This window comes from Anabas testudineus, chromosome 24 (assembly GCF_900324465.2).
Source record: "Anabas testudineus chromosome 24, fAnaTes1.2, whole genome shotgun sequence".
In the NCBI taxonomy this organism is placed as follows: Eukaryota; Metazoa; Chordata; class Actinopteri; order Anabantiformes; family Anabantidae; genus Anabas; species Anabas testudineus.
Genome location: NC_046632.1, coordinates 6,052,654 through 6,069,631, shown reverse-complemented (window position 1 = coordinate 6,069,631; position 16,978 = coordinate 6,052,654). Strand labels below are relative to the sequence as shown.

The 16,978-nt window shown below is 42.6% G+C and overlaps 1 protein-coding gene across 1 annotated transcript in view; it reads left to right on the top strand.

Annotated features, from left to right (window-relative positions):
• Nucleotides 1-16,978, top strand: part of LOC113149836 (kelch-like protein 29) — a 184,796-nt gene that overhangs the window by 149,997 nt on the left and 17,821 nt on the right. Inside the window, exons 11-12 of the mRNA XM_026342174.1 lie at nt 4,437-4,619; nt 6,833-7,013. Of these exons, the coding sequence (XP_026197959.1) occupies nt 4,437-4,619; nt 6,833-7,013 (364 nt within the window). The remainder of the gene's footprint in view (nt 1-4,436; nt 4,620-6,832; nt 7,014-16,978) is intronic.

Genomic DNA, 16,978 nt, shown 5'->3' with positions numbered 1-16,978 from the left:
GGTGAAAAAGAGGAGGAGGAATAAAGAAGGCAGGGTCACAGCATGGGGCAGAGAGCAAGGAGACACATAACAAGGTGAGATAAGGCAAAGCGTGGCAGCGGGGAAGCGGAAATGACAGAATCGTTCCGTTCTGTCTTCATCTCTCAATCAATGTTTCCTTTTCAAGAGTGACTCTGTATCCGTGTGCGCGCGTGTGTTGTGTATATGTGTTCAGTGAGGATCCTGCTTGTTCCAGCATGGGGTAAAACACGGACGGTGTGCTCCTGTCAGAGATGGGTTTCATTTAGTTGAATTTGAGTAAGGTGGAAGCAATAGGCAGAAGCTGTCAGAGAGTGTGTGTGTGTGTGTGTGTGTGTGTGTGCGTGTGCGTCACACTCTGTGGGTGGGCATCAACTTCAATTTGAGATTCCGCTCTTACACAAGCCTGTCCGTCCCTCAGAATTAATCTTTTTTTTTGGGACCCCCCCCCCCCTACACACACACACCAGTTTGCAGCATGTGACGGCTGAAACCTCCTTCTGGGGGATTTAATGCTGGGTAGCCGTCCAGATGTTACAATTGTAGTCTCAGTCATGCATAATGCTCACTAATAATGCTGCAGTGTTTCCCCGTTCTCCAGTCTCAATAAAGACCCGACCATTTGACTTAATTAAGCTCCGATCAATATTTTCTATTGTGTTAATAGATTATATGTGTATTGATGGCGCCTGTAGTAACGAACACACAGAAAATCATCACCTGACTGCTCTGTGGAACATTTTAACATCTTCCAGCTTTTAATTTTTCAGATTTCACAGCCTACAAATTGGTTCACTCCGAACACTCTTATTAGCATAATTTTCAAACATAGCAAGCTGCCACCCCCCCCCCCCCCCTCCACCCCTTGAAAAAAAAATGTATCTGAAATCCCATTGGATGCCATCTTCCCAGTACCAAACCGTAAGTGAGCGACTAGCTCGTGAACACAGGGTACTGCAGCAGATATTATGTTGTCCAGACAGAGCTAAGAGGAGAATGAATATATTACATTCATCAGGTGGACACAAACACGACCACAAATGAATGCTAATGCTGGTCCATGTCTGCTGTATGTGTTAAGGAAGCCATTTTTTGCTACCAATTTAGCTAAATCAACATAAAAGGTAATAATCAGTGTTGCTTTTGCAGCTAGTTAATGCAGGTTTAATGGTGCAAACACACCACACAACACGAGGAAAGGTGTTCAACTGTCATTGAATTTCACATGAATCCCAAAAACACAGCTTTGTTTCAGGACCACGGCTGCCATCTCGTTTTGTAATTCCACCGTTGGGCAGGTGACGCCGTACCGTAGGGTTTTTTTGCGATGCATTGTTATTGCAAATATCAAATACACAACTTAAGTTTCAACAACAGTAGGTAAGAGTCACAAGCATTGACTAAGGAAAGAATATAACTGGGTATATATTAGAGCATTGTTTTAAGGTGTTGTACAAAACTTGTGCTCAGTTGAATTTTCCTGAATATAGACAGGTTAAAAATACAGCAGAAATGTAACAAAAGGTCAGTAACAATCAGGAGAAGGAGACATTTTCTCCCCAGGCTGCCATGGGTATAAACTCCATCAGGGAAAAAAAAAACAAGAGCTGTCAAGACTAGGTTATCCCTTCATCCCCAACCGCTTGTCTCCATCCTTCGATCCTCCATCCCTTCATCCCTCAGCCCAACTCCCGTCAAACCTCTGCCTGACTGACAGCCATCCCTGTGAGGCTTCATTGTCTGAGAAAATTCACACACGTACACACACCCACACAAACCATCTGATCCGACGCCGTGACTCCCCGTCAGCATTGCCGCTCTCCTGTTTTGTTGCGTTCTGACAGGCCGGTGTACGGTTGTGTTAGCTTGTAAATGCATTCAGGGCTTCGGGGGTCAGAGCCGCATAGTCTCAACGCCCAGATGTGGACTCTCGCTGACGTGTCTGGCCAAGCGGAAAGCGATGAGAACAGCCCGACACATGTGCACTAGGTGATAATAAAGACCTGCATGTGCATAGATTTGCAATCTGCCATGTTGAAGCAGCATGTGGAATTGCTTAAGTTGGCCTAATTAGACGCTGAGGGAGTTCAAGCTGGTTTGAGAATTCATATATGTTTAAAATAAAAACAATAAAAGAATTCCCTTTTATTGTTTTTCAAATCAAGTAACAATGATTTAAGTAAAATTCAACAAACCTGCGGCATTAGAGGATTTAAGATAAAATCAAATGTAATATTTTTAATTTCAGAAACAACAAATATTAAACTGCTTACATGGAAAAAAAAGAAAATCATAAATGAGCTCGACCATAGGCACTGAAATTTTGTCAAGTTAATTTAGGGGCCGTCAAACAACTAATAAAATGAAAGGAAAGGAGATGAAAAAAGATGAAAAATGTAATCCCATAAAGCCAGGGAAAATGCTCCAACTTTAAAAAACCCAATAAAGTTGAAAAATAGCGTGTGATAAAGAGAAGTAGAGTAGAAACGCGTGCGGCAATAGCAGCAAACTAATCATGAGAAAGAACAATAGCAGAACAAAGTCAACATAATTAATGTGTGTCTGTAGGTGTGGTTGGAGGCTCATGAGAGGTAAGACAAAGAGGCTCTTTTCACTTTTTTTTTTTTTTCAAAGAACAGCTAGTGTTGCTGTGACTGTCCTATAAAACTCCACTCCCATTTATTAGCTGCTTATCCAAGGTCTGTTGGAGGTTTTTTGGGGCCTTTTGAGGCTTGGAGTCTGGGGCTTCATGCCACGAAACGGTGAACGTGGACCTTCGCTGGGAACAAGTTCAACTCAAATCACTTTTAGCTGCGGTCCAACTTTGCACATCTTTCACACGCTGCCACAAAGGGCGGCGACTCCTACGCCTTCTGTGTTTTGTCACGATTGTCCTTTTTTTAAGTCTATGTACCAGACCTTCATCTTCGCCATGACACTGTCACAATTTCTCCTTCAGCCGTCACTTTTTTTTTTCTCCCCCGTCCTACGCAGAGGAACACATTCTTACAATCTCACAGAGAAAAAGGTGCCAGCCAGTTTTAAGCTGTCCACTAAGTCTAAGCTGTATGTCCACGATATGTCTGAGGCAGTGCTTACCTCTCTGTGTGTTTGCCCAGCCTCAGCAAAGCCCATTGTAGTTTTTCTATCTTTCTCTATTTTTTCTCTTATTCCTCTTCCTAGATAAAAGTCCTCTGTTTTAGCAGCTTTGAAAGAAAAACAGAAGCTTAAGAAAAAAAATAAGGGTATAGTTTTTTTTGCTTTTTTTTTTTTTTTACTGAAAGAAACAGATGGGAAAGACAGTCGCCTATGGATGTGCCTGTCAAGAGAGTGCCTGCGTGGAAAAGTATTGATTCAAGCAGCTGGGAGTGTATGAAGATCGACTCTCCCTCCCTTCCTCTCGCTCCCTTTTTGTTTTTCTCCCACTCTCCCTCTCTCTTTTCTCACGTTGGGTCTCTCTCACCTCCCTCTGCCCGCCCGCCCGGCTTGCTGCTTACAAACACACAGCTCATTTCTGTCTGGCGGTTCGTCGTCTTGCCTGCTCACTGGAGCCTGCTGCTGAAGACTGAGAGGACCTGCGACACTCATGTGGCAGCCTGCCAACCTGTTTCTGTGTTTTGGATCACTGGTGTCTTTATCCACCAGCAGTGTGAGTGTGTCTGTGTGTGTGTGTGTGTGTGTGTGTGTGTGTGCGAGCGCGTGTGCAGAGAGCAGGGACTAATAGGGATGAACGTTAAACATGTTACAGGCATCTTTTTAATCACCCAAGGCTCAACACGTGGGCGTGTATACGACAAGACACATCTTCGCATACACATTTACTCACATTGCTTCATACCTACTGAGTTTGTGACTCTCTAATGCACAAACAACGCACCAAGTTTCACCAAGTTTACAGACAAGTAAATGCGCAGGTTGGTTGATAATGTTATATGTATAAAAGAGAGCTGGGGGCAACCAAACAAATGGCAGCCCCATCAGTCTTCGTAATTGAGTTATTCTTTTCCACTTAACTCGGCTGTGTGCTGCGACCAAACTTATCTATTTTGCATTTTGTTTTGCATTTTCCGACAAGCTTATTGACTTAGCAACAGCCAAGGCCTGCTGAATTTTAAAAAACAGCAGACTTATAATCTATGACTGTGTTTGCGTTTGTTCCCATGCAGCTCCTCAAGGTTCTTGTCAGAAAATAAAAAAAAAAGTTCAAAAGGGGTTTTTAAAAGGTGACATGAGGCAAAATTCCATCAAAGATTAAACCACCTAGTTACTGCAGCTGAATTGTCTCAAAGGGCCTTTGGTTCAATCTCGGTCCTTGTTTACAGCTGGAAACCCTAATGGGCTACTTTCTCCCATCTCTGTCCTTCCTTTGTCCATCCTCATCATCCACCTTATCCCCATCCTGATCCTTTATCCTCCAGGTGTAGCTGAGGTGATAGTTCTTGTGGGAGGGCGTCAAGCAATCGGGATGAACCAGCGCTCCCTGACAGCAGTCACCTGTTTCAACCCGCAGAACAGTAAGTGGTACCCACTGGCCAGCCTGCCCTTCTATGACCGCGAGTTCTTCAGTGTCATCTCAGCAGGAGACAACATCTACCTGTCAGGTGAGCTAAATCACCCGCTCCAGCAGCACTACTGTAGCTTTCCTGCTGTTCATATAGTGGCACTGAGCAGGAGGGCCATCAGTTTATCACACAGCGTAGTGAAAAGCCCCTCGATCAGGAACATTTTATTGTAAATGTGGAAGCAACATTAAATGTAAATGAACTAAAAACACAGATTTGTTTTTGTACCAAAATTGCTTTTAATTACATGATACCAGCATGGTTATTTTGCCCTGACTGAATTATTTCAACCACTGTTTTGTGGATTAGCATGAAATTTGAAATTCATGTTCCCCTCAGGCTGAATTATAACTTTGAGTGTTCCCTGTTGCTTCATCCAATGCCATCATCAGGTCAAATTTGTCCGTTACTTTGGTTTGTGAACAAATAGCTGCCAAACAAACACAGTTCCCATCAGCTGTACTTGTGTTTTGCTAAGTAGCTCATTCTAAACATGCATCATCTGTACGTCCAGCAGGATGCATCCTCTGCTAACATGTCTTGTCCTATTATTTGCTTGGATCTCCATATTTGCAGACATTCACACAAATGACAAGCAAACCACGGCTCCACCTTACTGCAACTGTTTGATATATAGATATATATAGCACATGAACATTTTTAGGACCGAATGTGTCACATCTGCACCTGAAAAACAGGTGCCTCCATAAGTCTGGCCTTGTGTGATAATGGAACTGCAAATGTGTTTTCACACTTGACATGAATTTTATAATATGCAGACATTTCTGTTAATAGTTCTTGATTTTATCAATGGGGAAAACACATTTTGATCAAAACCCAGGGTTTTGATCAAAATGTGGCTCCAAGGTGGAGCCTGGATTTATTTATTTCTTTTCAAGTCAGTGAGTTGCACTGAATAAAATAAGTTACCAGTCAGCTAAGTAAGGGATAGCTCAGTGGCACTTAAATTATCTGTTATGTTATTACCTTGAGTTGAGGTCCTTCTTGATCTTGATCTGTTTTTAAACCAATGTGAGTGAAAAATCTTTAATGTGCACAAAGTCACTTGCATCATTTTCATTGAAGAGATACGTATGCCACGGTGAAGTGAAGCAACCCAGGTTATCTCCCACTTCCGTGACCTCTGTGAAAAAGGGTTAAGAGTTTTAAAAAGCTGGCTGGTCTCAAAGCTTACTCATCTGTTGCTTTGAAGGCTTTTGTTTGCCCCACAATGCAGAGAACTTTAATGTCTATCTTTTTAGAAGAGTCATTTATGTCTAGACTGTCTCTCATATTTACTTTCTGTGAAGCATTTTTTGAACTTGACTTTTTTTTTTTTTTAACCTGTCTTTACAGTCACTGCAGTGTTCTGCAGTTTATTTTGTTCCATAGTAGCACACTGTGCACTCTGTAGCTCCCTCCATGAGACACCTTTAAGTTGCTCCTCCAGAGGCAGACTGAATTTCGCCCTCCACAGTCCATTTGTGCGAGAATCCTGCACGGTACTCAGACCTTGACATTGCACTGTGGAAATGCAACAGGATTTGTCCTGCATGTACCTTTCCTCTCTCTCTTCATATAAATGTAAATTTGTGTTTGGGCATTGGAACAGGTCTACATGTGTCTGCTGGGAGTCAGACAGCCAGTGGGGAAATCAGAGGTGTTCTAGCTAGCCAATCAACGGGCTTCAGTCTGTAGCCTTCCTCACACCCAGAGCAGGGTCACTGAGTCACGGCCAGTGTTACATGTCAGACTGCACAGCTAACAGGGCTGCTGTGAAGAGGCCTGAAACAAGTACAGTTCTGTTCGTTGGCTGGTTGATCAGTCAACACATCATAAAGCAACTTTCAGTCCGTTAAAGAAAAGAATCAGTGTATCTACTGTAGCAGTGGAGGTTTTAATAGTGAATTAACTGTTTAAAGAAGAAAAATAATATTCATAATAAATATTTTAATTATCATGCTGCCAAAGTACGAATGACTCATGAATGAATGTATCAGTCAGCAACAGCAAAACCTGTCTCCAAAGTAGATAGTCTGCTGTGTGTTTAATTTTACTTCTGTTAGAGAGAAACAGCAAATAAAAAAAGACATGAGAAAACCAACTATGTAACTGTGGTTTCAACACAGTCGTTTCGACGCCTAGAACGTCTGGAACGATTATGGTATTATGTTTCCCAATTTTTCCTTTGGTGGAAACACCTTTATAATCACTCTACACACCTACTCTAAGAATCCCTACTATTATTTCAGGTGGGACAGAGTCAGGTGTGATGGTGGCTGATGTTTGGTGCTACATGTCCCTGTTGGACAACTGGAACCTTGTGTCCCGGATGACTGTGGCTCGCTGCAGACACAACAGCCTGGTGTACGATGGCAAACTCTACACCATTGGAGGACTGGGAGTATCGGGGAACCTGGACCACGTGGAGAGGTAAGAGCCACGCAGTCTCAACAACACCTTGTCAACAACAAGAAGTGCCTGCAGCGTCTCACAGCTGGCGACTGCGTATGGCTCAAACCCAATTTGACAGCCGTCTCCGAGCACACATGTGACCAAGTCTGCAAAAGTAGGTGTTTGCTGAGCAATCCAGTTTGAGCAAATAAATATTCACAGTGTGCAGCGAAACGTGGCAGATGGTGTGGCGTGCAGTAGCGCGGCGCAGCATATTGCAAAAGTGGTTGGACAGGTTTGTTAGCATTTTCTGTGAGAGCAAAAGGTGCAAAGGAATGAATCTGAGCTGGAGAATATTAAATGGTCACAGCTGTGAGTGTTGTTGTGCAGCGACAGAGCACCTCTTACTTGTTTGTGAGTGGTGCATGAGTGAGAGGATTTGCTTTTAGAGAGCAGAGTGGTATACTGTGTCTGATTCCATCCACTTCAGCACCAACACATCACTGACACTTCATTTGAAGGTCGTCCACTGTGGCCTATTCAGCTGGGTCTCTTCTTCTTATTTTTCTGTACTTGTTGAAACTCTTCAGCATAAAACCAGACATAGAGTGTTCTCATGGAGTGTAATGAATTCCTAGTGGCATTAAACATGAATAGGGAGTGTTCAGATTTAGTTATTGGATCCATATCGCTTGACTTTTGCAACTTTGCTCCCCATTTCTTATTTTCCTCGTAAACTGGGCTGAGTGAGTTTGATCAGAGAGAGGGGCTACCTCCCCTGCACGGCAGCGCGAGATTAACCAAAGCAATCAAAAGAACATTACTGAGTATATTAGAGCAGGCCGCTGCTGCTCATTACCTAGCTGCTCAATTGATCTCCAAAGCTGTTTGCAATGCACAACAGTCCTCCAAATGAAACAGCCTAATTTGATATTTCCCCATAATGCTGCAATACAGTGTCGTTATGACAGGGGGTAGATAGAATATTTGCCCCATAATGGAAACGCATTTGATTCCTCTGTCTCTGAGCTGCTTAATTTGAGAGCTGCCAGTGCATCTAGGGCATTCACGGCTCCAAAGAAATCAGCGTTTCGCCGTGTGGTGTGTTTGTATGTTCATCTCTGTCTGAGCCCTTGTGTACGTTTTTCTGCAATCATGAAGCTTCTCCGAGGCCATCAACAACTGGACTCAATTATCAGCACCGTAAAACTTTAACCTACTTTGCCTCTCTCCAAGAACTGCCAGAGGCCTCTTATTGTTGGTGTTAGCACTGCACTCTTGAAGGTTGCATCGGCTAGGGAGAAATAACCCACACACCGAACAAAATAGTTGAACTTGTAGTTGTTAGGAAGAAAATGCATGGTGCTCAGGCTGAACCAACCCATTTGTAACATGGGGTCAGGGCTGTATTCACCGCCTTATCATGTAAAAGCTAACAGGTCTCTCAAGCTGTTTGGAAAATTGTCGGAGCAGTCAACGGGCTTGTTTCTAAGCAACCGAGACTTTTATTTAGTTTTTTTCAGAAATCACTATGTGGGGCGAAAGTCAAAATTGAGCCAGAAGGTCTAAAGACTCACTAATCTGGGAATAAAATGCTTAAATATGTGGAAGTTTGTGCTTTTATAAAGGGCACAGACAGGATATTAATGCCTAATATTCTGAAACTGGTATGTCTGCAGATATACTGAAACTGAAAAGGTTTTTGTGTTCATTTTTTATGATGATGATTACAAATGCATTATTCATAGGTACAGATTTCCATTTAAAATGTGTTATTTGAATACTCTACCTTTTTTTCCTGGCAGGATGTGTTGACCTGCTGTGAATGCCTTTACCACTGACTTCCTTAATGAATTGTAGATTCATCAGTTGGAAAACACTGGCGGTGTGAGCTGCGCACACCTTTCTGGAGACCAGAGCATCTAGCTGTGTTTAGTGGGAAGAAGGTGACCGCCTGTTAGTGGGGAATAACAACGGTGCTCTAACAGCTGGATATATTTTGCTTCCTGCTGGTAAAACCTGTTTTATCAGGTTTTATATTATTGCACTATCTGTAATAATACTGTATAAGATTTGGTTGGAAGGAAGATATTATGTCCCCAGCATTCTCAATGGTGCGTTTTCAATAAGACACATATTGCAGCATATGGTTATAGCCAGCTTAGTTTAGAACAGTGATATTTTATGGTTACATTAGGAAACTGATCAAATTAGTCGAGTATTGCAGCTCACATAAGATTCAGGTATTGGTCTGTAGGCCTCTATAGAGAACACACACAGTGTTTAAGTCAGTGGAGCAAGAGGGTTGCAATTAGTTGACAATAAAGTGTTTGTTAAAGATTTGCTTATATAAATAGTTGTCTACCTATTTTAACATATATCTGAAATCATGGTATTAGAACCAAAGGACAGTACAACCAGCTGTTCAACTAGCCAACAGAAGTACTGAAAGTGTCATTTGTCTATGTTGTAATGGGGATATTGAAGGAATTAGGTGACAGCTAAGACAACATAATTGGGTGTCTTTGCCATAGACTACAAAAAAATATATTGGTGATTGTCACTTACAGCTGCATAATGTTCACAGGGTCGCAACTGCTGTCCAACCTAGAGCCAGAGCACAGATCAGTACCAGGATGAGGTTCAGACAACTTAAAAAAAACTTTAGTACTACCTTAATGTGAGACAAGGAAATAAGAATTAACAAATGCCTACTCTCACAAAGAAAAAAAATAATAATTAAAAAGTAAAAAGTCATTATCAGTAGTGAATGAGTCAGTTTGCAAGTTTTATTTTTTTCTGTTACAATTATACTGTATTTTAGTAATTACCGTTATGCTGTAATACATAACCCTAAATGCTGTTATGCTGTTCAGAAAAAATAACATTGTCTCTCTTTAACTAACTCGTGTGCTGCTACATTTGAAATTGATGAATCTCAAAAGCAGATTTTGCCTCTCTCTCAACTTATTCTGAAAGGGATTGTGTTCTTAATGATATGTTATTCCAAAATAAAACATGTAAACAGTGAAGGGGGACAGTATGGGGCCACATTTTGCACCTGAATATGTTGATGTACCTGTTTGCTTTGTGGAGGAAGGGTGAGCCATTTTGAAGATGAAGGAGACTCTACAGCAGATTTGTGAACAAGAGGCAGCTGGTCTCAAATCAACTCAAAAGACTGGTGCTATAAATCATACACAATCTCAACGGCTCGGGGAAGAGCTTGACAGATTAGGTAATTTATTTCATAGGACTCATAGACAGGAGTTTATTTAATTCTTCAATATTTTTCATAAGAATACTGAACAAAAACACAATTAGACACATTTGTCTGAAAATTGAACCTAACTTGAGAGTCCTGTAAAAACGGATGTGGCTTCTTTATATTCAAACCCCCATGAAGACATGAAGGCCTACACGAAGATGAACATTTTGGTTTCAATTATTTCAAATGAAAATCTGTCTAACTAAATAATAGTTTATTACATAACCATGGCATCCTACGCCCTAGTGACAAATGACTACATTTATACTGAAAGTACTTGTTTGCCATTAAACTTTCATATTCTGACTTAGTTTACATTTGAACCATAAAAAAAATACAGTTAAAGATTATCAGGATCACTTTTCAGGCCATTTCTGAAGGTATTTGTTCATTTCTGCTTTGATAAATGAGCCCCATTAAGTGCTGATCCTTTATTTTGTAGCTAACTACCAGATTTGGCAGGTGTGGCTCTGCAGTGAGACACAGTTGGCTCTACTGCAGCTCACTATTGTTGGGCCAAAACTCTAAAGATAGTAGAGACTCCAGCAGGGAGGCAGCCAACCAACAGCAGGACTAAACCCTGGCCAATGGAGATAAGGGAACTGTTACTCAAGCCTGTTTTGTCACATGTACCTGCACAAGCACCTGAAGTGAAATTGTAACATGGGGAGTTAATAACATTCAGAAGTCATTAGTCAGTGTACCTGTGTGAATGGCTGCCTCGTTTGATATGCAGATGGCTGGTGGGGATTGCATGAATGGCATGAACATGCAACAGCCAGAGCTAATTTGCTCCGCTCATAGTGATTGATGCAGATATTGTTTACACATGCAGCCAATCTTTTTTTTCCTTGCGTATCTGTCTGCATTTCTTTGTGCACTACTACATGTTCTTGTACTCATTGTTCTCCGAATATATGTACATACTTTATGTATGCCCCTGTGCACACACTCGTGTTTGATTGTGTGTCTGCATATATCTGTCAGCTTCACCTAAGGTCTCTCACCTTCCAGCTCTGGCTCTCAGCACACTGACTCCTAATTTGCAGTCCTTCCTGCCTTCCTTGCACCCCATCTCCCCATCCATCTCACTGAGGGTTTCATGCTCCTAACCGTGAAATGCACCCACATTCACAATTATGTCTTCAATCAGAGCTATCTCAAAGCTAGTAGAATGCAGCCTTTCTCTGGGAACGGCAGGAGGTCCAAATCAACACTCAGAGGACCGAGCAGGCTTATTCCTGTCTCTACTTGCTACACTAATGACTGACAGATTTTTAGGGATGGAAGCAGTTGAGTTCGGGAGGCTTTTAACTTGCAATCAGGTACCCTGGGCCTGCATGCTCCTCAGCATGTTGATCCTTCAGCAAACCAATATGATTGCAGAGATTGAATAATTCATGGGTGTCTAATGATGTGTCAATCACAGATGGTTTTGTTTTATTTATTGCACACTATGCACAGGTTTGTGCGTCCTCCAAGCTCTATTGCAAGTTAATATTGCATGAAGACTGTTAGCAACATGACACAGAGTACAGCAACTAGCGTTTCTCATCAGGGATGTTGTGCTGTTTGGCTAACAAGTCTGGAGGAGAGAGAAATAATTGGCAAAGATCGTTTCTGTCTTTTTTTTTATGGCTTTTCAAACTCGGGCGACCTTTCACAGTGTGGTACATATGTGTTTTTCAGTTTTAATAACAGTATTTGTTGTAGGTGTAGTAAAAGTGTCCCTGTACCGTACCACTGTGTGGAGTCATTTAGGCAGTTTTTTATTGCTGGCTGCTTGAGTTGTGTTTTTCCATCTCTGTGAAGGTTATTGAGCTTCTCTACAGTGACCAACCTTGCTCTGTCTTAACCAATGTATTTATTCTGTCTTTAACACAACCTGTCTCCATCTATTCTCTGAGTTTTACTTTTTTCCATTAAGTGCACTTTTAATTTTTAAACAGCATAATGGGCCATTTCAAGAAAGTTGGCTTAGTGTGATGCAGGAGTCAAATTGCAAAGCATCAATTACCTTGTGGAAGAACTTTAAATGACAGCCGGGACATTTCACCAACTCATTCATGACCAAGAACATACGGTGAGATGGAGATTTCAGTAGGAGGTTTGATGTCTTCTGTGGGCTGCTCCGCAAACTGACAGGTCCTTAAGTGCTTGATCTCTGTGAGTGGTGTGCATGCTGGGTTGCCAGTCACCAAGAGAAAGGTCCCCTTCTCTGGGGATACCAGGGGTGCAACAGACTCCACATCACAATCATAGAAGGAAAAGGCCTCAGCTGCTCATTGAGTTGTGTTTAGGCAGGATTTGCCTCCTGGCGGCTCATATGAGCACGCTCAGATAGGGATCTGCTCCTTTGTCTGCAGGCAAACAGAAGCTGTCAAGCAGCCAAAATGAGGAGCTCACAGCCTTACTCAGCTCACACGTACTGTACAACCACCAGTGTCTAGTTCTTACTCCCTGAACACAGCGTGACTACAGTGCAGGGACACTTTTTTAAACACTCACACTTACAGGCAGACAGGCACTCACATATATACTACAATGAGTTGGAAATGAAGGTCCTCCTTTGTCCGTCCCTGCTTCTTGCCCAACAGCACTCTCTTTTGGAGACAGTGGGAAAATAATCAACAGGGCGATGATGCTAATAACAGCGGTGCGCTCACCCCCCGCACTCTGCAGCCCCTAGGTGTTTGGGACCCCGCGGAGAAAGTGTCAAGGAAGAAGGAAGGAGAGGGAAAAGGAGAGAGTTCGGCACCACGGAGTCAGAGGAGGAAGATTAGAGGAGTTTGTAGATGCAGCATCCCCCAAAGTGGGCCTAGGAGCTCTGCACAGTCAGTCGCACTGGAACCAATGTGCTCATGTGAAGGCACCCTCACTCTCCTCTCCACAGCAATAATGAACTGATGAGCTGTTGTGCATGTCTTTTATGTGTCTATGTGTGTGTTACTGCATAGATCTGTTTTCACGTACTGGGTCAGACAGTGCCTCGAGCTAGTTTTGTAGCGAAGAGGGGTTGCTGCGGTAGCCCTGTAGCATGGCACTGTGGTCTGCGACAACGGACTCCCAGAGCCCCCCTGCTGAGGCAGTTCTCCCCTGCTGAGCTAATCCCCTGCTCCTCAGGATTAACCAACTTCACAGCACTGTCCCCTACTGCGCTGTCAAGGCATCAGTTCACCTCCAATAGTACCCCAGCCACCACCACCCCCCTCCCCCCATCATCCCTCCCCTGCACTCACACTCTCATGCTCTCCCTCTTTACCCCTCGATGGCACCCCTCTTCCTTCTGAACTGTCTGTGTTGATTTTCCCTTTTCATGTCTCTCTCTCCTGCTCACTCTTTCCCTTTTCAGCTCATAGGCTCATTTACTACAGATCCTGTTTACTTTACATCACAGCGAGTCATTTTTCAAACCATGCTGCTGAGTTTTAGAATATTTGAACTTTGAGTTGTTGGTTTTTTTTTTCCTGCCAGGCATGCATTGGTTTCTTTTCATCCCATCACAATACGAAAAACCCTTGAAACTTGCTATAGCTGTGAAATCCATCACATTGAACATCAGGGTTGCAAAGTTACATTAAGGGTGTGATATAATGCAGTGCAGACGGATGAATCTGTTCTTAAGCACTTGATTAGCACTAGTGCTGACATGGTTAGTCATTAATCAGTTTGTTGATCTGTGAGCATTGGTTGCTTTGTATCAACATCTTTGGTGTGTGGGCTGACAAAACAATCTAAGTGAAGCTGCCACTATACACAGTGTCACTAAATTCTTTTCTTAGCTTTTTCCATAATTGTATCCACTGAACAACTGATGGTTTCCCTGACAAACCTTGTGACGGACCTAAAAACACACATACTAAACATTAATGGACATCAGTAAATCAAATTTAGCTTATGTAAAAGTAATTTTGTCTGTCTACTGTGTCTTAACAACTTCATTTGAAATGTTGAAACGTTGTTTTTTCGTATTATGTTACATAGAAAAACCTTTGCTTATTTATTTGTATACTGTATGAACGTGACCACCTTCTTGCAACATCCCACTGGCTCAACCCAAGAAAATCATGTCCCTCTCATTCCTCTCTCTCCATGCCATTTTGAATCCCTCTGTTCCCCCTAAAGTTTCCCTTTTTTAAGCACAATCTCCAACTTTTCCTGCAACTTCTGTCCCATAGCTGTGTCTGTGTCTTCATTGAAATGATTAGGTGGGCAGGAGATGATGGGTGTATTTGGGGCCTGCGAGGCTGGTGATGTGGAATCTGTCAGACATGCTCGAGCAAAGACAGCGTCTCCTCTTCACTGTCTTCTAATGGGACACTGAGGTCTCTGAGACATGGAGTCGGAGGCGCGAAGAGCGTGCGTGTGTGCGTTTGTGTGTATGTGCGCGTTTATGTTTGTGCGGATGAGTGCATGATGGCTATAGAAAAACGCTGGAGAGTGGTGGCAGGTGTGCCCGAGGATGGTATTAAGGAAAGGCAGAGAGTGGCTGCAGGTAATGAGTAGTATGAGCTGCATGTGCTCCCTCCTTGTTGATAAACGATGGGTTCGCACTTCGGACAATTTCCAGCCTTTAACAACAGGCTAGTCATTTTTCTTTCTGTTTCTCTGCCTTTTACATCCTTTTTCTCCTACTTTTCTTCAATCCTTGTCAAACACACACACTCACTCACAACATGTGTATGTTCATCTAGTATCCCACTCTTTCTCTCTTATATCATCATACCACCAAGTCACACATCCAGCCAGTCAGACTGTAGCAGCGTGTTATTGCCTAATTATCAGTGGTTAGGCTTTGATAGATACTGCTGAGAAGGTTGGCAGTGAGTTCGCAGTCCTCCCCCCCCCGCAGGAAGGAGCAACAGCTGACCTTTAGAAACCATAGCCCTGGCAAACCATCACAATATCCAGACACCGCACCTCACTGGCACACAGGGAGGGATCGACACTGGAGGTGGGAGGGTTAGTTGTTGTATATACATTTGTTTTGTGTGTGTGTGTGTGCAACACAAGATGTGTGTAGACATAAAACAATTTGAATCTCTGTAAATGTGTAAAACATAAATTTAGGTTATTAAATGAAACTCAGGATTACTATTTAAAATGGCAAAAATGAGAATCATTTATTAATGGGCCACCAGGAACTGCTTCTAGTTCTTCCCTTTTTAACTTTTTAACTGGTCATGCAGTCGGCTTGATTTATGTTCAGCCTTCCCTCAAATCAGCTTTTCTTTATGTTTCTTTTTTTTTTTTTGTCTTCTCCTTGAAAATAATAAATACATATTACTTTATTGCATAAATATGTACATGTACATGTAAGTGTGAATTGAATGCAAGCTCAAGGTTGTTCATCCTAGCAGAGTGGCTCTATGGATGGTATTTACTGTTGGCCTTGGCTATTGTTTAGTGCTAATTAGCTAATTCTGGCATTCGCTCATTCAAGACACTATAAACATTAAGCCTGAAACATCAGCATGTTAACATTTAGCCCAAGTATCTCCTTCCAGAACCGCAGCCATGACTGAAGACTCTGTCACTGTTCACATATTATCCAGTGATAACGATCTTTTTATTTTTTATTTTTTAGCCAAAGATGACTGCAGCTCGACACTATTTGTAGCTTAATGAAAACATGAGGATCCTTCTCTCTCCCCACCAACACCACCGCCGTCCACCACCCCATACCCCTACAGTGCTGCCCTACATGGTTGCTATCAACACAGGGGCTTACTTTGGTAATGAAGTGGGGTCTCACTCTTCCATCTCCTGTCTAGTTCTGAAGAGCGCAGAGCAATAATTGGTGTACGACCTACACCACCGGCAGCACTCATGTCCCCTGTCCTACGTGACATTCCCATCCAATTAAATCTGTGTCTACACACATACAGACACTAAAAGAGCGCACACGCACACTTATTATGGCTCCCTAAGTTCTCTTCCTGATAGTGTGTCAAGGTGCCTTTTTAACTTTACACAAGTGTTGTAAAGCATATCTGCACAGTTTATCGACACCCAGTGTGACACGAGTGCGTGTGTGTGTGTGAGTGTGTGTGTGTGTGTGTGTGTGAGAGTGCGAGTGTATACAGTATAAACTTGGATGCATTCAAAGACGGATTGTGGGTTCACATATTGAAAGAGCAGACTTGTGCCCTGAAAGAGTTCATTCACAGGGATTATTGTAAATCTGTGTGGCCAGCGGACAGATCACTCTCTGTCTCTGTCTCTCTAGGATTTTCTGAAGGTGACACTGGGGTGGCAGGTCCGTGTCCATCTGTGTTTGCATATGCTGCCATAGTCTGATGTATGTGTGTGCGCATTTATGCATGGTGTGTACACGTACAGTATGTCTGTGTTATTACCCAGAAATGTGCTGTAATCCATCAGAGTTAATGACTTGTGTATATGTGTGTGTTCTCCGAGAATGATGGCAGTGCAGTGTGTTTGGTGTGTATGTCTCTTTTGGCTGACCTTGAATTCAGTCTGTTAGATGAACACACACAGAGGCCGTCCATACGGAGAGCAAGGCTCCGTCGGATCCCCAGATGTCATCATACACAATCTGTCAGAAGTGTGTGCTGTGAGCAAATAACAAGAAAAACAGCTCTGCCTTTGAGAGGAGTGGGGGAGATTTGAGATTTCATCAGTGAGGAGCTGTGTCAAAGGGTAAACTATTAGCACTTAACCTGGGGTTTAAGGTCTCTCAAAATGATATGTATCAGTAAATGCCACGTCATAC